Below are 20,209 nucleotides of genomic sequence, written 5' to 3'. Positions count from 1 at the left end.
CCCCCCAGGTAAAGCAGAGATGGAGGCAACTTCAGCCACTGGAGACAGCCCCAGCGAGCGCTGCAGCCCGCCCCGGGGGAGGGGGTGTGTGTTTGCAGACAGAATATATATATTCCAGAATTCCAGCCCTGGGACACTGAGGAGGGGAGGAGTCAAAAATGCCCCCTTCAATTATTACCTCCTCTCCAGAGCTCAGGTGAGAATCTACAATCCTTTCTCCCCCACCAGCCCCTGTGCCAGGATCCCTCAAGCAGAGCCTGGAGTCCTGCCCATGGCATCTGTATTATTGACAAAGACTAAATTACAGGGACAAAACACTCAAATCCCGCCTGGTGCGGGGAGCCAGGTTTGCTCTTCAAATTCTGTCATTCGTACATTTCCAGGTCTGGGAATGTCCCACAAGAGCATTTAATGGGAAGCTGCCTGCAGAACAGTTACACTGCACAGAGCTCCTGTGGAGGAGGGGTGGGAATTAGTAACATTTTGAGGATCGTTTGGGAAATGAGCCTTTGCTGACAAGGTTTGTCTCTGTTCATATTTCACCTTCAGGTGTTATGTTGAGGGATCTTTAGTGTATTTTTGTGAGGTTAATAACTATCTCCTCAACTTTATTTACTCAACTTAAAAATTGGTATCACTTGATTTTTGCATCTCCCTGTGAAAATACAACTGACACGTGTGGCTTTCTACAGGGGGTCATGATGTTATAGTTGGGGAATTCAGTCTCTGTACTTCTGGGGGGGGGGTGTTGCTTTTTTACAGCTGCCTCACGGCCAGGCACACCGGGCTGTTAGCTTTACCCACTGTTCTTGCCAGGGGCCCCTGCTGAACCCTGGGCGGCTGCACTGCCGTGCTGGAGTGACTCTGCAGGTGGAGAAGCTGCTGTGGAGCAATGTAGAGCAGGTGCAGGAAGGAAATGGGGTCACTATTCACATTCTGAACTGCACAATTTTCCAAATTTGGAAAAAGATTAATAGATTCATAGACTTAAGGTCAGAAGGGACCATTATGATCATCTAGTCTGACCTCCTGCACAATGCAGGCCACAGAATCTCACCCACCCACTCCTGTCACAAACCCCTGACCTACGTCTGAGTTATTCAAGTCCTCAAATCGTGGCTTAAAGACTTCACGGTGCAGGGAATCCTCCAGCAAGTGACCCGAGCCTCATGCTGCAGAGGACATCGAATGTCCGAGAACAATTCTAAGGGGAAGGTGAATGCAGAGCAATGGCACTGGCGATGCCCAGACCTCAAATGGGGGCAGCGTGGAAATTAATAATGGGAAGATCATTTGTGAAACTAGTCATCACTGACAAGCTTTGTCTCTGTTCCTATTTCATGCTGTGGTGTTAGTTAGAAGAATCAGGACATATTTTTACTATATTAATTAAACACTTAATTTTATTTAATCAAGCCAAAAACTTAGTGTCACTTATTTTTTCTCTGTCCTAGCAAGAATGAATTGAATTTCGTGACTTTCTGGAAAGTGCAGCGAGATTAAATGTGGGGAATTCAGTCTCTGTGTTTGTGAGCTGATGTTTTCTTCTCACAGGTCAGTGCCTGCATTGAAATACCAAGAGGGATCTAAGGGCTGGTGTACGCTGGGTACTGAACTGGCAAAGCGATGTTTCCCAGGGTGTGACCCCCCCACAAACCGATATAGTTAAGGTGACCTAAGCCCGGGTTAGATAGTGCTAAAGAAAAGGAAGAATTGTTCTGTCCATGCAGCTATTACAGGGATGGGAAAATCCCTCCAGTCACTGTCTACTCCAAAGTGCTATAGCAGTGCCACAGCAGTGTTTTAAGTGTAGACAGAGTGAAGCTAGATTTATCTCCAGTTTGCACTATGGATGCTCAGGCACTAAGACTACAATAATAACAACAACAGCACAGCGCTTGCGTAGTTGGCAGGATTTGAACCTGCGCAGGGAGACCCCAATGGATTTCTAGTCCATCGCCTTAAGCACTCGGCCACAACTGCTTGACACACACGTATTTCGCTACATGATGATTTTGTTCTCACTGAATTGTCACTTCAAATTGTTTGCTCAGACCAGCTTCCCCAGCACACTCACGGCTGCGCATCAGTGTAAGTGTGTCCTTGGGTGAACAGCGAGAATTCCTGCCCATTTCCCTTCCGGCTGGAGCAGCATGAGAGTGTGTTTGTGTGAACGACATTGCTGTAGATTGTTGTTCATTCCCCACTCTGACAATTCAGACAGTCCCTTTCCTAGTCAAATCTCCAGCACATCGTTCCAATAGCAGGGGGCAGGATTTCTCTGGGGCACTGAAATTTTTCAGAGGGCTGGTGCGTGAACTCAGCCTTGCATTCCACCCTTGATGTTTCATGGACTAACAACAGCAGCAGAAAGAAAGAGCCGAGCCAATATCTCCCTGGCAGGGATGCAGGTGCCACGACCCCTCTGTCTGACCGTCACCATTGCAGGAGAAAAAGGTTCACTGGCATTGAATGCCCTGGCTCAGACCAGAGACACAGGGAGGTTTGTGCGCCTCCACTTTGCGCGCCCGAGGCAAGTGCCTCACTCGCCTCGCCCATGTTACGGTGCTGAAAACTCCATCCCAGAGCCTGCCCCCCAGAACCCCTCCCCCACCCAAACTCCCTCCCAGAGACCAGCCTCTCACCCCTTCTGCACCCAAACTCCCCCCAGAGCCTGCACCCCAATCCCCAGCAGGGGGGTGGAGTGGTGAGTACAGGGATGGGGGGAGGAGGAGGAGGGGGCAGGGTGCTGAGGACAGGGATGGGGGGGGACGAGCAGGGCGGGGGGGCGAAGGGAAAGGCCGGGCAGAGCGGACAGGGTGGGGGAGGGGACGCCGGGGGCGGGGCTGGCGGGAGGGTCACAGCGGATGGGGGGGGACACTGCGGGGGCAGGTTGGGGGGGGCTGAGGGGCCCCGCGGCCCCAGGCTGCCGCTTGTGGGCTGCTCCCGGCAGCTCAGCCCCTCCCCGCTGCCGCCCCAGGCCCAGCTGGGGTGAAGCCCTTTCACTCCGCGCTGCCTCTGCCCTGTGCCCCCCCCAGCCCGGATCCCACGCGGGATTCGAATCCCAACGCCGCAGCGCCGGGGCGGGGCAGCGGCCTCGGGCGAGGGAACCGGGGCCTCCCCCCACGCGGCGAGTCTCTGTCCCGCGCTCTCTCCGCCAATCAGGGAGCGGGGAGGGGCGCGGCGAAGTGACGGGTTACGGCTCCTCCTCCAATAGAGGCCGCGTGTGTGAGAGAGAGAGAGAGAGAACTACGCTTCCCAGTGTGCACCGGGAGGGGGCGCGTTGTCTGAGCAACCTGCTCGTCACTTCCGCTCTGAGACGAGCCAGGAACTACAACTCCCAGCCTGCCCCGGGGCGCCTCCGTCCTCTCCAGCCCAGCTAAGGGCGGGTCCCTGGGTCAACCTGACACCTCCCCCAACAACGGGTCTGGGTCTGTGCGGGGACTGCACCCTAGACCTCCTCCCCCCACCCAAACTCCCTCCCAGAGCCTTAGGCAGGTGACGGGTGGAGTTTTGGGGGGCGGGTTCTGGGCGGTATGAGTGACATTATTGGCCCACTGGGAGGACTGGAGGACTGGCACCGGCCCTAAGGTAAATTGAGGTTGAGACCCTGCTTTAAGGGATTGGAGCAATGCTGGAGAGACTGACGGGCAGGGAGCTGGGGAGCCGTGTGTGCCCCAAGGAGAGTTGTTGTTGTGGTCTGGTGACACGGAGCGGGGGTGGGGAGTTTGTAAGCTGTGGTGTTTGTATAGAGATAAAGTTTACTAACCCCCAGGTTAAAAAACTGTTCATGCTCTGGGCTATACAGGACACTCCTTGCTGTGAGTATAGATCAGTCGTTCAATGTTTCCCTGCAGGGTAATGGCTTCCTAGTTCCAATCCAAGTGATTCCCTTTAAAAACTTTTTCGAATGAAAATCAATTTCCAGACCCATCTCCAGTATGTTCAGGAGTTCGCTGAATGGGGGCAGGGGGCTTGAAATGAATTTAAACACTCAGCATTTTCCTGTGCAAATGAATAAAGACCTAGCAGAACTGTCCAGCAGCTGAAATCAGTTCCAGTCCTCGGCGTCTCTAAGAGGGACACTCGGTAGCTGAGACATGTGGGACACCTCTGTGGTGAGGACAGGTGAAAAAATGCTGGATTCAATGAAAGCTGAGACCATAGGAGGGGAAGGTGAACAGCAGCACCACACAGGGTCATAACACTCAGACACGGGGCTTCGCTGTAACTGCCCCTGTGTTTTCCATTATTTCTATCCTAAGGAACACACACTCCCCCGCCCCCCCTTCCATCCCACCCCACCCCACCCCACCCCACATTGTCACACACAACCTCCTCCCCTTGAGCCCCATCCCACCCCTACCCCTCCCCCCCACACACGCCATGGGACACAGCCTCTCGGTGACTCACCCAGATGGGGGCTTGTCTCTGCATCTCCCCAACGGAGGGGCAGAGAGCCGAAAGGGCCACAGGAGACCAATGGAGCTAGGCAGGGATAGAAAAGACTTCCCCTCCCTTCTCTTCCCCTCTCTTCTCTTCTCAAGAGTCTTGTTAATCTCACCCATGGGACGTTCCAGCACCGGGTGGGCTCAAAGCACCAACCTTCCCCTCAGCAACAGAAGGGGGAACCAGATCTATCACATGGAAGGAGGCTCCCCACCTCTGCTGCTGCCATCCTGCAGCCTTTAATATGGATTTGTTTTAGCTAATGCAACCCCCTCAACCCCTAATTCATCCATGAATCAAGGAGAAAAAACTCTTAATCAGGCACCAGAGGTGCAGTGGGTTAGTACACAGAACTCATAATAGTAGTGCTGAGTGGAGTGATGTTGAAGTTGTGAGCTCACCTGGAGCACTAGTTTTCTTTAAGCAAATGGCTTCTGCCAATCATTTTGCCCTGCAGAAAATACAATTGCAGCTCAGAAGACACCAGGGTCCCCTTGCTTTACAGAGAGCAGGTCAGATTCCACAGATCTACCAGGCTCTGCTCTCCACCTGCCGCCTGTGTCAGGAGGGGTCAGGCAGAGCCCAGGGCACTGCCCCCGACTCCCCCTCAGTCTTTGCTCCCCAAACCACCTGTGTGCTCACCCTCTTCGCTGTGAGACTCAAACCCTGCCTGGCTTTCTGTATGTCGGTGGGGTTTTCAGCTGTTGTGTTGATGTGCATGTGGGTCCTGTGTGATTTTGGTGGATGCCTGGCATAGTTTTGTGTGCGTGGGTGTGTGTATGATTTTTGCATGCAGATTGTTTTTTGCTTAGTATTCTTTTGGTATGTGGGTTTTGTGTTTCCTGTTGTTGGCTTTTGCTGTATTTTTTGGTGTGGATTTGTTCTTTCTATATTTTGTGTGGTTTTCCTTTTTGTGTATATGGCTCTGTGTGCTGTGCGGGTTTGGTTTTTGTTTATGTCTGTGTGGGTCTGTGCAGTGTGTGATTTTCTCATTCTCTCTGTGTGGGTTTGTCTCTCTGTTTGTATCTTCATGTGTAAATTCACTGGAACTTTTCAAACTCTCCACAGCTTTGCCAATTTTCACCAGGAATTTTTCTCCATTAACAAATTCTCACTTGTTCCCTACCAGTTGGTGACCATTGCCCCAGGGGCCTGTCAGTCTCAGGGTCCTGATTTCCCATTGGCCCTTCCCGCTTCTATTGGGACTGGGAACGAGCCAACCAAAAACCCCACTCAGTTTTAGTAAAGGGCCAACAGTCCCTTACACAAGCTGGGCCTGTGAGGGTTACCACTGTGCAGAGAAAGCAGCACAAGCTGGTCCCATGGTGTAATGGGCAGCACTCAGGACTCTGAATCCTGCAATCTGAGTTCAAATCTCAGTGGGACCTTTGGTTTGTGGTGAAGCCCTAGAGCTCACACTGCTCCACTTCCCTGTCTCCTGTTGGACAAGAATAAGTCTTTCCTCTCCTGCTGGGTGATTCAGGTGCTGTGGGGGGTCAGGGCTCTATAGCTGGTTAATGGTGCCTGAGGGTTGGGATTTTCATGGCTTCATCTGGTGCCCACAAGTCTGGCACTTGCTGCTGTGCTTCTCCTCTTGCCTACCTGGCCCTTGAAGAGGGCTGGGCAGGCAGGAGCCCACCACTTCTCCTCCTCTGGGCACCTAGAGCAGAGTCAGCTGGTGCTGACAGCTACAAGGGAAGGCTTAAAAGCTGCAGGGCAACAGAGGGCAGGGCAAGAGGTGGGGAGAACCATGCCTATGTGTTGTCCAGCAGACAGCCACAGAGACACCTGGCCAGGCTGCTCCCTGCAATGCCGAACCCCCACTGAAGGCCACCCTCAGGGTGGCTGCTGATGCTTTGTGGCCAACATCAGAAGAGGGTAGGAAAGCAGGGCCAGCCCCCCTGGTGGGGCCTCTGACGGTTCCCACTCCAGGTGCTCACTTTGGCAGTGGAGCCGCCCAGTTTCTTTGGCAAGTCAGGAAGGGCAAAGGCGAGACTGGAAGCACCTGGGGCTCATGCCCCAGCCTTTGTGACACCCACCCCCCAACTCCTTCCCGGGGCTCTAGCTGAAGCCAGAGCATTGTCCTGAGCGGCCAAGAAGAGGTTCCAGCCCTGAAGGGAGCAGGACTTGCAGCACAAATTGAGCACAACCATGAGGGGACTCAACTCCTGAATCATCCGATCCACAGGGAGATGCCTTATCCTTTAGGCCACATGATGAGGGGGGGTCTAAGCTCTTCTTTGGAAAAGCCGGACACTGTGTTTCTCGGGTCATCTACTGAGTGGGGCTGAGACTCTCTGGGCACAAGAAGTCAAGTTCCCAGCGACATGTGAGACTTAATTCTCTGGAGCCAGGTGCAGGGCTTTGCCAGGGAGGCTCAGGCATGGGGGATTGGGGTGCAGCAGACGGACCGGCTGTCTAGTTGCGGAGATTCAGTCGCACTGAGGCACAGGAGGGAGGAGGAGGAGGAATCCTGCTGACAGGCAGTGGCTGTGCAGAAAAAGAGGAGGGGTTGCTGGGACTTTTTTTGCCTCTCTTTTGCCTGCCTGCTCACTCTTGAGGTGAACGGTGAAGATGCTTTTCAACAGCGAATATGTCTGGGCGTGGTAAGGGAGGCAAGGGTCTTGGGAAAGGAGGCGCTAAGCGCCATAGGAAGGTGTTGAGGGATAACATCCAGGGTATTACGAAACCCGCTATTCGCCGTTTGGCTCGTCGTGGGGGAGTGAAGCGTATTTCAGGCCTCATTTACGAGGAGACTCGCGGGGTGCTGAAAGTGTTTCTGGAGAACGTGATCCGAGATGCTGTTACTTACACCGAGCATGCGAAGCGGAAGACTGTGACTGCTATGGACGTTGTTTATGCATTGAAGCGCCAGGGTCGGACTCTGTACGGATTTGGAGGCTAAACTGTGCCAGTAATTCTCTTCAAAAACAACAAACCCAGGTAGCTCCATTGGTAAAGCATCAGGCTCTTAATCTGAGGGTCCAGGGTTCAAGCCCCTGTCTAGGCACCCAGCTTTTAAGTTGCCCTGTGTGCCAGGAGCCAAACTCTGTTCACAGCCATGTGCAGATTCCCAGAAGCTGTGGCCATTTCCTGGGAAGGTTCCTTTCCTTAGCAAGCAGGAGAGAGGCCACAGCTGCAGGTGCAGATAGCGCAGTCTCTGGCTGGCAGGAAGTGCTGTGGGGCCAGGTGCTGAGAAAGCTCAGAGGGGGAGCAGCAGAGATGAGGGGAAGAGAGACAGAGAAGCAATGAGGACAGAGCACAAGTGTGTAAAGGGGGCATCTGGTCTGGATATTGTGGGGAACTTCCCTGCTTTATATACAACCCTGGTGGAATTGGCTAGTGGAAAGATCTGAGTCCCCACCCCCTTACCCAGAGGCTGCCTGACCTTGAGGACTGTTAGGATACAGAGATTCAGGCCTGTCTGCAAAGGCCTGTACTTTAAGAATTTAGGTGTATTTTTATCACTTAGCTAGTTATAGAGGTATAAAAGAAAGAATAGAAAATCACTGTCTGTTTGTGTAATGGCCTTCTCTTACTGTGACAGTCTGAGGCCTGGTTCTTCGGCTAAGCAGCAAAGGCAGCCATAAGGTGGGAAGTGTATGGTCACATCCTCACATTCCCAACTAGTCACACTGAAATAAGGTGCTATTGGGCTGTTAGGAATACAATCCTGCCCTGATATTCCATCACCTCCAGAGAAAGGGAAACTTAGTTTGGTAGCATCCTGTCTGGCAAGAACTCACTTATCAATAGACGCAGCTGGAAAACCCTTATGTCTGTATAGATGTAGTTGTGAAATCCTCACTTCTATATTGTTTTGTATGTTTATTTGCATGGTCTCTGTCTGGTTCTGTGATTGTTTCTGTCTGCTGTTATAGTTGATTTTGTTGGGTGTAAACCAATGAAGGTGGTGGAATATAATTGGTTAGATAATCATGTTACAGTATGTTAGGACTGGTTAGTTACATTTCAGTAAAATGATTGGTTAAGGAATAGCTAAGCAAAACTCAGGTTTTACTATATAGTCTGCAGTCAATCAGGACGGTTGGGGGGAGGGGGGAAATGGGAACAGGGACTGGGGATGGGGGAATTGGGATCATGTTTTTCTAAAGGGGAAAATGGGAACGGGGATGGGAACAGAAACAGGGATACAGGCAAGGTTCTGTGGTGTCAGAGCTGGGAAGGGGGACACTGAGGAAGGAAACTGGAATCATGCTTGCTGGACATTCACCCCAATAAACATTGAATTGTTTGCGCCTTTGGACTTTGGGTATTGTTGCTCTCTGTTCATGCGAGAAGGACCAGGGAAGTGAGAGGGTGAAGGAATAAGCCCCCTAACAGTCATTTGTTGCTCTAGGCTCCATTCACATCCCACGCCTGACACCATCACTGTCTTCTATCTGATGACATAGCCTAATTTCAACCTCTCCTGTAACATTACACCACCAACTATTTAGCATTTGTATGAGAGAAGTTGGAGGGAATTCAAACATCTTCAAATGGCAAAACTTTCCCCCCGGCCTGGTCACTGAATCCTATGGTGAGAAACTTTCTGTGCATTTCAGTTTCTTGTATTGTTGGATGGGGCCTGAAGTGCTGGAAGGGAAATGTCCATGGAAAACTTGGACATCACTGTTGTCCAAAAAAAAGCAGGTGTTAGACACAATCGCTTCTCGTATTCCCGTGGAATCCGAGTCTAGCTGAAGAATTTCTGTCTATCCTAGAGAGAATCATTCCATTGTAAATACAAATGAAATGAGATCTTCAGGTCGAGTCAGCGCCTTTTAAAAATATTTACTGAGAAAAAAGCCATTCTTTGCCTTGTTGATAAGGACAAGAAGCCCTCTTTGCCTTTCTATTTCAAATGCAAAATGAATGGAGATTTTCATTGAAAAACTTCTGGTTTTTAGGGGGAATTGAACCCAGGCCATGGCTGCTAAAACACCAGAACTTATTGCTTAAAGCACCAGGGAGGGTTGTTTTTTTCTGACAGCCAGTGTTGTTTTTCTCAGCCTCCTACTTCACCAATGTCAGACTCTGAGTGCAGTTAAGCTCTGGAATAGGCTCCCAAAGGCGTCTGTGGTGTCTCTGTCCTCAGAGGTTTTTAAGAACAGGTTGAACAAACCTCTGTCGAGGAGACTCTGCATATACTTGGTCCCATAGACAACCTGCTCTGGCTCTATCTGCTACCTTCATCGTGTTTGGATGTAAAGGTGAGAAATGATGGGGAAATTGGCCCCTCTTTCAAGTTTAAATGTTGTAACTTCTACATCTAGACTGGGGTGGCCAACCTGAGCCAACGTAACTGCCAAACATGCACCTTTGTATGCAACTGCTGAGTCAGTTGTGAACCTTGCTACCATTATCATTATCCCTTTGAAATAATGATGGTGATGGACACTTGGCTGTATATCCCAGTGTGCCCTGGACGTCTACAGGCTGCATTAGCCAATCCAACCATTTGGCACTTACAGATGGGCACCTCTGTATTGTGCCTGAGTCTTGTACAGCTATGAATGGCTGGTAGATGCCGATATTTTCCCGTCTTTTTAACCAGCACTAATACCCAGCCAGGCCAGGGCTGGGAAGAGAGAGAGAGCAGCAGGTTTCCCCTATTGTGGCTGTCTCGCTTTTTCTTGACTAGCTTCACCTCTGCACCAACTTGTACTTTTCACATGTGAGCCTGGCTAGCTCAGTTGGCAGAGCATCAGACTTTTAATCTGAGGGTCCAGGGTTCAAGTCCCTGGTCAGATGAAAAACTTCTCGCTGTGATTATAAAAATCTGTCTTTCTGGAGTTTTGTTCAGTGTTACTCTTTCTTTTTAGGATTTTGCCTTTCCTAAGAAGGGCCTTTCTGTGGGGAGGATTGAAGGAGTAACTCCTTGACATCCCCTCTGTCCTTGCAGGCTGGAGGAATAAAGTCCTCTGGGCATATAGCATGTTCCTCCCCTGCAGACACAAACACACAGAATATTCATAAGGAATTAGAATTAGAATCCACCACTTTCTTTGGGAGCTTGTTCCTGTCGTGAATCATCCTCGCTGTTGAATATTTGTGCCTTAGTTGTAATATGAATTTGTCTCTTTTCACCTTCCAGCCATTGGGTCTTGTTATGCCTTTCTCTGCTCGATTAAAGAACCCTTTCATACCCAATCTTTTCTCTCCATTAAGGCCCTTCAACACTTCAGTGAAATCACCTTTCAATCTTCTTTTGATAAGCTAAACAGGTTGAGCTCGTTCAATAGCAAAGAGCCACCAAATGTTCTGAGGGCTGGAGAAAAATGTCTTCTAGGGAAAGTGGTGGATTCTCCATCTCCTGATGTCATTTAATGAAGACTAGATGCCTTTCTGGAAAGTGTTTGTCCCAAAAGTAGCTATTGTGTCATACAGGAGGCCTGCGATATGCAGGGGGTCAGATTAGATGCTCTAATGGTCTCTTCTGGCCATAAAGTCGACTAATTTCTGAAAAACTGAGTGTAGCATTGGGAGCAGCGTCTGATGTTTTCCTGTCTAGCTGGCTTGCTGCCTAGAACGAACGCTCCTTCAGTGGGGTGATCCACAGGGAGTAGCTCAAACCTCCAAAGTGCCTGGCCAGGGGCAGGACATTAGCCCAGCAAGGGAGGGGTGTGGCAGTGACATCACAAAGGCCTTTTGCAGGACCTCAGACTATTGGTCAAATGTGGTGGGGAGGTGGTGACCTCACAGAAAGATGCTGACATCAGCCAGGCAGGACAGGGGCGAGGGGCCAGGGAAACCTCAGAGACCCCTGTGGCTTTGCTTCAGCAAGTCTCCTTCTCCAGGTCTCTCTTTGAGGACTGAGAGAGTATTCGGGTTCAGGCACGTGAGTGCCAGGAGGAACCTCTTTTGAGTTTTCTCCTTCCCTTTTAGTGATTTTACTAGAAAACAGAAGTCCCTGTTTAGAAGGTAAGAGCCTCCTCGAGGGAAGGGGTGTCATGGGTTTGTCTCATTCAGATGCCGGTGCCCCCCCCATGTATGGAAGTTCCCGCCACCCTGCTCTGTGTTCGCAGGGGGGGAGAGAGCAGCATCCACGGCAGTGATTTGCTCCTGGCTGCCGGAGCAGAGCAGCAGGCTCAGCTGTCAGAACTTCCCAGAGCTATGAAAGGGGAGGGGCCCATGGCTCTGTAGCAGGAATGCAGGGCAGGCGAGTTCACGGAGGGCATTTTGGGATACTGGGGAAGGCCAGTTATGGTGATATAATGAACAGCAGCGTGTACTCTGTCACTTTAAGTTTGCTGCAAAAAGCTCTAGCCCTCTCATTGAAGTCATTTTATTTTGTCAGTAAAACATGGCAGTTTTGTCGCCAGACGTGGCACTGCAGTGTGTACACCAGCCACAAGCTGCCGACCGAGAGAGTGTTGTGTGTTTTTCACGCACCTGAGCAATATAATTCTGCTGAAACAACTTTGTAGTGCAGACCTGGCCAAAGATTCACTCACACACAGCTTGCAAGGAAAACCTCACCTGCTCCTCTGCTTTGCAGAATCCAAAGACGAGCAAAGCTTCTCAGGCCCTGGTGGTGATGGCAGGGAGTCAGGTGTGGGCAGACACTGTGTTATAGCTACTCACAGGCACCATGTCTTAGCTGGCTAAAGCATCTGTTTTGTAAACAGGAGATCCTGGGTTCAACTCCCAGTGGTGCCTTGTTGACTGGTTGTTGGGGCACCTGGTATTGGCTACTGTCAGAAGACAAGATTCAGAGCTAGATGGGCCTTTGGTCTGGCCCAGTGTGGTTTTTCTTATGGTTTAAATAACACTCCCAGGCACTGATAACAGAGTTACTGAACGTTTGGGAGTTAAGAGCTGATAGGTCAGTGGTTCAGTCCCCACACAGATGACCCCCTTCCTCTGGGACAGGGGCAGGTCTGAGCTCTCACCCAAATGCTCATTGTGGCTGCCAGAATCTGTGAGCAGCTCGTTTAGTTTACAGCAAAGGTTGAGTCCTGCTTCGTGCACCGTGTGTGAGAATGAAAATCCTAAACCGCCCTTTGAAATAACGAATGCAGCAGGATGTGTTATTGTCCCTGCCCCCAAGCAGACAGACCAATGGGGAAATGCCGTCGAGTCCAAGGTGATACTCCACTGCCATTTTACCTTTTTTGCTGGCTAAACTCCTTCTTATCTGCCTGGCCCAGGCTGTCCTCTGCCTCAGCTGCTGCTCCCAGCCTGCTCTAGAGTCAAACACGCAGGGCCCCCAGGGGAACAGAGGCTGGGACAGGGCAGCAGCCTGGGCTGGGCTGGGAAGATGCTGGGGGTTCTCATTCCCTGAGAACTGGCCTGGCTCCCTTCTCAACAGCAAACAAATAAATTCCACGTCCCCTCCCCAGAAAAACCAGCCTGGAGCCAAGGGCAGCAGGGGACGATTCCCTGCAGTTCCCACCGAGGCAGGAGAGAACCCAGGGTGTTTCTAGCAGAGCTTATGGAACTGACGTGGGGAAACCAGCCTTTAATACCAGGCAGTTCTAGTTTAAGCTCAGTGTTTTTAACAATTTCTACAACATTAAATAACCCTTCAATCGTAGTGTCACCATCCATAACATTGCTTCAGCCTTATAGGTTCCTAAATGAAAACTAAACATCTCTTCAAATCCAAGGGAGTGGAGATCAGTCAGTGTTCAGAGTCATCCCATATAAAAGAACCAGGTTCTCGTACATACTGGCCCCATCATGTGGCCATCGCCTTTCCCTCCTCTCTGTTAAAAGTTTTAGTATTTTGCACAGAAACTTTCTTCCCTCAGGAGAGTCCTGGGAACCAGGGCTGCCAGCCAGACAAACACCTTTAAGAGGCGGCGTCATCTGTCAAAAAATGATCTCCCTCCTTCAGTTCAGTGACACCCTGAAATGTTACTTATCAGGGCAGAGCCAGAGGCTTGAAAGCAGCTACATCAAACCCCCGTGTAGCTAACAGGAATGAACACAAACACTCCCTGGTATCTGAAGAGATGTTTAGTTTTACCCTTGGTAAATTACAAGACTAAAGGGCAACGCAGTGGTGGTGCCAGATATAAAGAGTGAAACACGAGACAATCATCATAGTTATGCCCATAGTGACTGCAAATTATTTCTAAATTCTTCTTATTATCATCAGTGTATTATTTTCTCTGGAGTCTAGACATTGACTATATCTTGACCAAGAAATTTAGATCTTGATAAAATAATCGACTATCCCTGGTTAAGGCAATGGACTTGATAACCACTGGGGTGTCCCTACACAGGTTCAAGTACTAACAACAGTGGCTGCCTTTTAGCCATAGATTTTAATCAGGGCAATAAATTTATACGAACTCCAGTAAAATCATTTTCCAGCCCGACTCCTTCACCCACATTTGTTAGGGCATTGGGCCACCATGTGAACATTTCATTTCCCTCCTCAATTTCACACAGAGACACAATTTCCTTTGCACAGATCCATGAACAGCAAAACCTCCCTGTGTCTCTTGTCTGAGCCAGGGCATTCGATTCCATTGAAACCTTCTCTCCTGCAATGGCGATGGTCAGGCAGGGGGGATGTGGCCACCTTCACCTCTGACAGTGAGATATTGGCTCAGCTCTTTCTTTATGCTGCTGCTGTTAGTCCATGAAACATCAGGGATGGAATGCAAGGCTGAGTTCATGCACCAACCTCCTGAAACATTTCAGTGCCCAGAGAAATCCTGACCCCGGCTGTTGGAATGATATGGTGGAGATTCGAATAGGAAAGGGACTATCTGAATTGTCAGTGTGGGGAATGAACAACAACCTATAGCAATGTCATTAACCACAAACACACTCTCACCCTGCTCCAGCCGGAAGGGAAATGGGCAGGAACTCTTGCTGTTCAGCCATGGACACACTTACACTAATGCACAGCCGTGAGTGTGCTGGGGGAGCTGGTCTGAGCCATTTGAAGTGACAATTCTGTGAGAACAGAATCATGGTGTAGTGAAATAACTGTACATTAAATACTTGTGGCTGAGTGGCTAAGATGATAGACTAGAAATCCATTGGGGTCTCCCCACACAGGTTTGAATCCTGCCAACTATGGAGGCATTAGTATGTTGCTAGTGCCTGAGTGTCCACAGAGCTAGATCTGGTCTCACTGTGAGGCTGGCTATACTTAAAATGCTGCTGTGACACTGCTCTAGCACTGTGGAGTAGACAGCTGCTACAGTGACTGGAGGGTTTTTCCATCCCTGTAATAGCTACATTGACAGAACAATCTTTCCTTTCATTTAGCACTAGCTAACCACGGCTTACGTCAGCTTAATTATACTGGCTTTGGGGTTTTTCACACCCTGAAAGACCATCATGCTCTACCAACTGAGCTAGCTAGATTTAAAGTCAGTCAACTGCCCAGTTGCAGTGTAGAAGGAGCCTGAGGGTGTTTATTTGTGAGCTGAGGTTCCCTGTCTGACATTTGCCTTCTTTCCTGGTCCGTTATGTCTCCAGCGAGCAAACCGGACCTGCCACAAGGGTGGTTAGATGCTGCTTTCTAGCCCAGAGAGCTGGGGTTGATTTAACATGCTGTCGCCATCAGCTGGTCAGAGTAACCAGGGTGGGAGCGTGGAATTTAGGATTCTCCCACCAAGGGGAGGTGCTGTTGGACTCATCTAGTGGGGGAGAGTCTGAGTCTGAGTTCCCCACATGCCACACACACATTTTCACAGGGAATCAGGTCCCCTGGGGAAAAACTCAAAAGAAGCCCAGGCCCAGGCGTGTCAGAGAAGGGAATCACTGTTTGCCTTAAGAGGTGGGTTCGGGAAACCTGCAGGTCCTTAGATCCCTCCAGTGCCTGATAGAACCATTTGTGGGGAAGGTCTGGGGAAGCCGAGGAGGACAAGGAGACGGGAAAAGGGCTTGCAGCTGTTGTGCAATCCCCATGCTCCCAGCAGAAGGGTCCGGGGGGCTCAGTGCTCAGAACTCACGAGATGGCAAAGCTCAGAGCCCCATTACAGGGAGTCAGAATATGATCAGCTCACACCCAGGGGGAGCAACACCCCTCCCTTGGTCTCTATGCCAGAGCTCCTATCAGCTCAGTCCTTCCCACAAGAGCGGGCTGCTGAGAGGGTTGTGATGGGGTAAATGAAGACAGAGGAGGATTGTTCCTCATGGGGTTTTTTTGTGTGTCTCTGTGATCCTGCTGGAGGAAGCATCATTTGAGTTTGTTTCAGTGACTTGGGTTGGGCTGAGGTTGTGACCCTGAGCACAGGGGTTCCTGCACTCTCTGCTCTTAGCCCCTCAGGGAATGGACAATGAAGCAGTTTCAGAAAATGGATAGAAAGTAGCCTAAGAAAGTGTAGTATAAGTGAGAAGAACAACACCACTATCACCTCCCTGGTGGTCTAGTGGTTAGGATTTAGCACTTTCACTGCTAAGGCCTGGGTTCAATTCCCAGTCAGGGAAAAGTGACTTTAAACCAAAAAACCTTCAGCTATTCTTCACTTGCAGTGTAAACAAATCCCTAGTATTCTCCTGATTCCCCCATCTTCCCAGTGTCTCCATGGCAGGGCTGACACCAGCACAGCAAGCAGGTCCCTGGGGTGGCCAATAGAAAGAGGAGGCTTCAGGGGCAATTTGGCCCTCTCAGAGCAAAGGAACTTACCACCAAAAGCAGCAGAGGTAGAGCTGCAGTTGATTGCAGCTTTTTTATTTATTTATTTTTCAGCTTGAGGTGGCAAAAACACTGAAACTAGCCCTGCTCCAGGGAAGACAATTTGTTAAATCCCAGATGAGTGCAGTTCTATCAGTTCTCAGCCTGAGTCCTTAGGTCTTAATCCTGAGGCTATTATCCCATCATGGGGCCATTTCCTGCCTCTCTTTCATACAGAAGCACAATTTTCCTAACAGAGACACAGGAACAGCAAAATCTTTCTCTGTCCCTTGTGCAAAGCAGGGGGCCAAATTCCATGGAAACAATGGACAAGCAGCAAAGAATCCTGTGGCACCTTATAGACTAACAGACGTTTTGCAGCATGAGCTTTCGTGGGTGAATACCCACTTCTTCGGATGCAAGATGGACAAGCAGGGGGCTCTGGGCACATCCAGCCCTGGCCGTGAGATGTTCCCTCCCCTCTTTCTTTATGCCCCTGTTGTTATTTCATGGATTGTCTGGGATGGGGGAAAGCTGAGTTCACTCCAGGTGGAGGGGAAAAAGGACCCTGAAAATCTCAGGACCCAACCCCTGCTACCGGGATCACCAAGGTGCTGGGGATTTGAGTAGGAAAGAGACTGTGTGAATTGTCAAGGTGGGGAATGAATAACAATCTACAACTAGATCCACCTCATTAACCACCAACACAGGCTAATCCTGCTGCCGATAGAAGGGAAACTGGGAGTGATTCTTTGCTGCTCAGCCATGGAAACAGTGACCCAATTGCACCGCAGTGAATGTGCTGGGGAAAGCTGGACTTCATAGGCAGGTGGAAACACCTGGAGCTCCCCACCCCACTGCTGCCACCAGGGTCAGGTGCTGAGAGACTCACAGTGCCCCTCCCCTCCCATTACCTTCCAGCAGGGGGTGGCAGCACCCCCCACCCAATGCAGGGGAGAGGGCACCCACTCTCTCTGCCCCACACATCGAATCTGGCCCTGCTGCAAAGTGACCCCTAAGAACCAGCAGCCTCAAGTACCGCAGGTTTGCCCTCAGAGCAGGGAATGTGTCCCCCATGCTGCTCTTAGGCCACTGGATGCTCTGGGAATAGGACAGCTCTGAGTGTAACCTGCAACCCATCTGGGGATGTAGCTCAGTGGTAGAGCACATGCTTTGCATGTATGAGGCCCTGGGTTCAATCCCCAGCATCTCCAAGCTCTTTTTTTCACCCTGCTGCTTTGCTCATGCCCAGCTGGCATGTGGCCCAGCAGTCTCCCTGCAGGAGTTTTAATCCTGCTCAGTGAGGGGCAAGTGCCAATTGCATGGAAGGTCTTGGGGTGGTTTCTGCTCCTAAGTCACCTCAGTACATGTAAGATTCCCACCCGCTGTGCTGCATGGGACAATGGTAGATGAGAAGGGCGAATCCTCCAGCACTGGAGGGAAAGGTCCCATCTGCACAGACTGAGAGGCCAGGAAACAGAGGGGCAGTCAGTGCTCAGGGAGGAGAGAGGTCAGTGATTTACACCCACCAGGGGACACTCTCTTTCTGAGGTGAGTGCAGCTGGCTTGGGATGGTGCTGACGATGGATAGAAAAAAGGCTGGAGTCAATGACAGACGAGACCACAGAAGGGGAAGGGGAATGGCAGCCCCACAGAAGGTCCTGGGTGCTCAGATGCCCCAGTTATTGCACCCTGGCCTGTCACAGAGAGAGAAAAGACACAGCGGGACCCAGCCCCCCTACAGTGATCCCATGGACAAGAACCTGGCTGGGAGTGGGGTGAAGGTTCCCTCTGGGCAAAGGGGAGCTGAAATCCCTCGGTGTCCTGGAGTTTAAGCAACGGAAGCTTCAAACCCTGCAGGGGTGTGGGCTGAGGTGCATCAGCAGAAGGTTGGGCTGGACGGGGCGGCAGGTTTGTATAATTTTTGGTGGTGCCCAGAATGGGACCAAGTCCTGCCCCACCCCACCCCACCCCCACACAGGGCCAGCTTTAGGCCGATTCTCCCGATTCCCCTGAATTGGGCCCCACCCCTAAGAGGGCTCCGTGCCCAAGCCCTGGTACTGCGTACTGGCAAGAGCTGGTGCGCTGTACCAGGGTGGCCCGGCTTCCCCAGGGGGCAATTTAAAGGGCCTGGGGCTCCCAGCAGGGGCTGGGATAGGGCTGGGGTAGGGCTGCAGGGCACTGGGGGCTATTTAAAAAGTCCAGGGTTCCCATTGCTTCTACCGCCCCGGCCCTTTAAATAGCCCCAGAGCCCCGCCGCTTCCCAGGGCTCCCACAGCTATTTAAAGGGCCGGGCAGTGGAAACAGGAGCCCTGGGCCATTTAAATAGCCCCAAGCCCCGGGCTGCTGCTGCTACCCCGGTGCTGAGGGAGGGAGGAGGGGGCACTTACCGTACAGGGTGGGCTGTACTCTCTGTACCTGCACCCCCTGCCAGCAGCCAGCCCCTGCTGAACCCCTGCCCTGCCTCCAGCCCCTCACCCCCTGCCCTGCCTGCCCCAGCCCCTGCCTCCAGCCAGCCCCACACCCCCTGCCTGCAGCCAGCCCATCTCCAGCCAGCCCTGCACCCCCCGCCCTGCCTCCAGCCCCTCACCCCCTGCCCTGCCTGCCCCAGCCCCTGCCTCGAGCCCGCCCAACACCCCCTGCCTGCAGCCAGCCCATCTCCTTCCAGCCCCCCACCCCCTGCCCTGCCCGCAGCCAGCCCGTCTCCAGCCAGCTCTGCACCTCCTGCTCACAGCCAGTCCCTGCTGCACACCCTGCCTGCACCAGCCCCGCACCCCCTGCAGCCAGCCCTGCACCCCGTGCCCTGTCTCCAGCCAACCCCTGTCATACCCCCTGCGGCTCTGCCTGAAGCCAGCCAGCTCCCCACACCCCCCTGCCTGCACCAGCCCTACACCACCGGCCCTGCACCTCCTGCCCTATCTCCAGCCAACCCCTGCTGCACCCCCCTGCCTGAAGCCAGCCAGTCCCGCACACCCCATCTCCAGCCAGCCCCGCACCCCTTGCCCTGCCTGCAGCCAGACCCTACTTCCAGTCAGCCCCTGCCCTGCCTCCAGCCAGCCCCATGTCCACTGGTGCCCTGCAGTTCCCAGGGCAGTAACCCTGCTCACCTGTTTCAATGAGGGGGGCAGGGAGCAGCTGGGACCCACACATGTGCACACCCTAGGGTGACCAGACAGCAAGTGTGAAAAATCGGGACAGGGGGTGGGGGTTATTAGGATCCTATATAAGAAAAAGTCCCAAAAATTGGGACTGTCCCTATAAAATCAGGACATCTGGTCACCCTAGCACACCCCCAGGGAGTGGCAGGGACCCACACATGTAAAACGGAATTCGTTTCTGGTTCAGGCCCATCTTTTTAAAAAAGAACTTTAGGTAGGGTTAACATACACCCGTATTTTCCTGGACATGTCAGGCTTTTTGGTTCTTAAATCACTGTCTGGGAGGAATTTTAAAAATTTAAAAATTTAAAAATTCCTCCTGGGAAAATACGGACGCATGGTAACGCTATTGGTACAAAAAATACGTACTGTGACACATCCCTTAAATGAAAACTTTTTATAGGGAACCGGTTCCTAAGAAATGAAAGTCTTATAAATTTTTAGTTATCCCTGCCGGGGCCCCGCCGAAAATGACTGCCCAGAGTTCGAGAACTGTCCCTGTTCTCATTGGACAAATGGGGAGAAGCCTGAAGTACAAAGAAGGGAAGTGACCTTCCCAAGGGCCTACACAGCAAGGTGGTGACAGAGCCAGAAAGAGAAGCCAACAGTCCTGACTCCTGTTCTAATGGACAAAAAAAAAACCCAGAGAAAAGGATAGCGCCCAGGAATCGAGATGGTGGGGAAATTTCATTGAAACCATTTCTGTCAGAAAATCCCCTTCAGACTAAACCAGTTTGTTTCTCGAAATCAAAACAAGTGAGATGAAAGTTCTTTGCAAAAATATTTTGTTGCAAAACAAAAGCATCTCCTGTTTGTCACAGTGTGTTAAATTGTCTCGTCGCACACAAAGAGGAGACACTTAGATCTCAAACATTAGATAAGATGCTTCAGTCTGAGCTAAGTAATTGCTGCTCTTAACAATTTCAAAATAAAAAAATACAAATCAAATAGACTATTTCAGCTATTCTATTATGTCATAATCTGCTCTGAGTAAACGTGATAGGACACCGCA

The 20,209-nt window shown here is 51.2% G+C and overlaps 1 protein-coding gene and 5 non-coding genes across 6 annotated transcripts; 5 read left to right on the top strand and 1 right to left on the bottom strand.

Moving 5' to 3' along the window:
• Nucleotides 1–1,901: 1,901 nt before the first annotated feature.
• Nucleotides 1,902–1,983, bottom strand: TRNAS-AGA. The gene has a single exon. It is a non-coding gene; the product is annotated as a tRNA-Ser (tRNA).
• A 3,782-nt stretch (nucleotides 1,984–5,765) lies between these two features.
• Nucleotides 5,766–5,837, top strand: TRNAQ-CUG. Its single transcript has one exon. It is a non-coding gene; the product is annotated as a tRNA-Gln (tRNA).
• A 1,202-nt stretch (nucleotides 5,838–7,039) lies between these two features.
• On the top strand, nucleotides 7,040–7,356 carry LOC120375506 (histone H4). Its single transcript, XM_039496167.1, has one exon. It carries the CDS (start codon nucleotides 7,043–7,045, stop codon nucleotides 7,352–7,354), a length of 312 nt encoding a protein of 103 aa, XP_039352101.1. The 5' UTR covers nucleotides 7,040–7,042; the 3' UTR covers nucleotides 7,355–7,356.
• A 2,777-nt stretch (nucleotides 7,357–10,133) lies between these two features.
• On the top strand, nucleotides 10,134–10,206 carry TRNAK-UUU. The gene has a single exon. It is a non-coding gene; the product is annotated as a tRNA-Lys (tRNA).
• Nucleotides 10,207–15,780: 5,574 nt separating this feature from the next.
• TRNAE-UUC lies at nucleotides 15,781–15,852 on the top strand. Its single transcript has one exon. It is a non-coding gene; the product is annotated as a tRNA-Glu (tRNA).
• Nucleotides 15,853–17,181: 1,329 nt separating this feature from the next.
• On the top strand, nucleotides 17,182–17,253 carry TRNAA-UGC. The gene has a single exon. It is a non-coding gene; the product is annotated as a tRNA-Ala (tRNA).
• The last annotated feature ends 2,956 nt before the right edge of the window (nucleotides 17,254–20,209 follow it).

This window comes from Mauremys reevesii, linkage group 12 (assembly GCF_016161935.1).
Source record: "Mauremys reevesii isolate NIE-2019 linkage group 12, ASM1616193v1, whole genome shotgun sequence".
NCBI classification, from domain to species: domain Eukaryota; kingdom Metazoa; phylum Chordata; order Testudines; family Geoemydidae; genus Mauremys; species Mauremys reevesii.
This window is presented reverse-complemented; position numbering and strand designations above follow the sequence as displayed.

Excerpts from the sequence above, each read along its gene's own strand:
- LOC120375506 (XM_039496167.1), top strand. The coding sequence starts at position 7,043 with ATGTCTGGGCGTGGTAAGGGAGGCAAGGGTCTTGGGAAAGGAGGCGCT.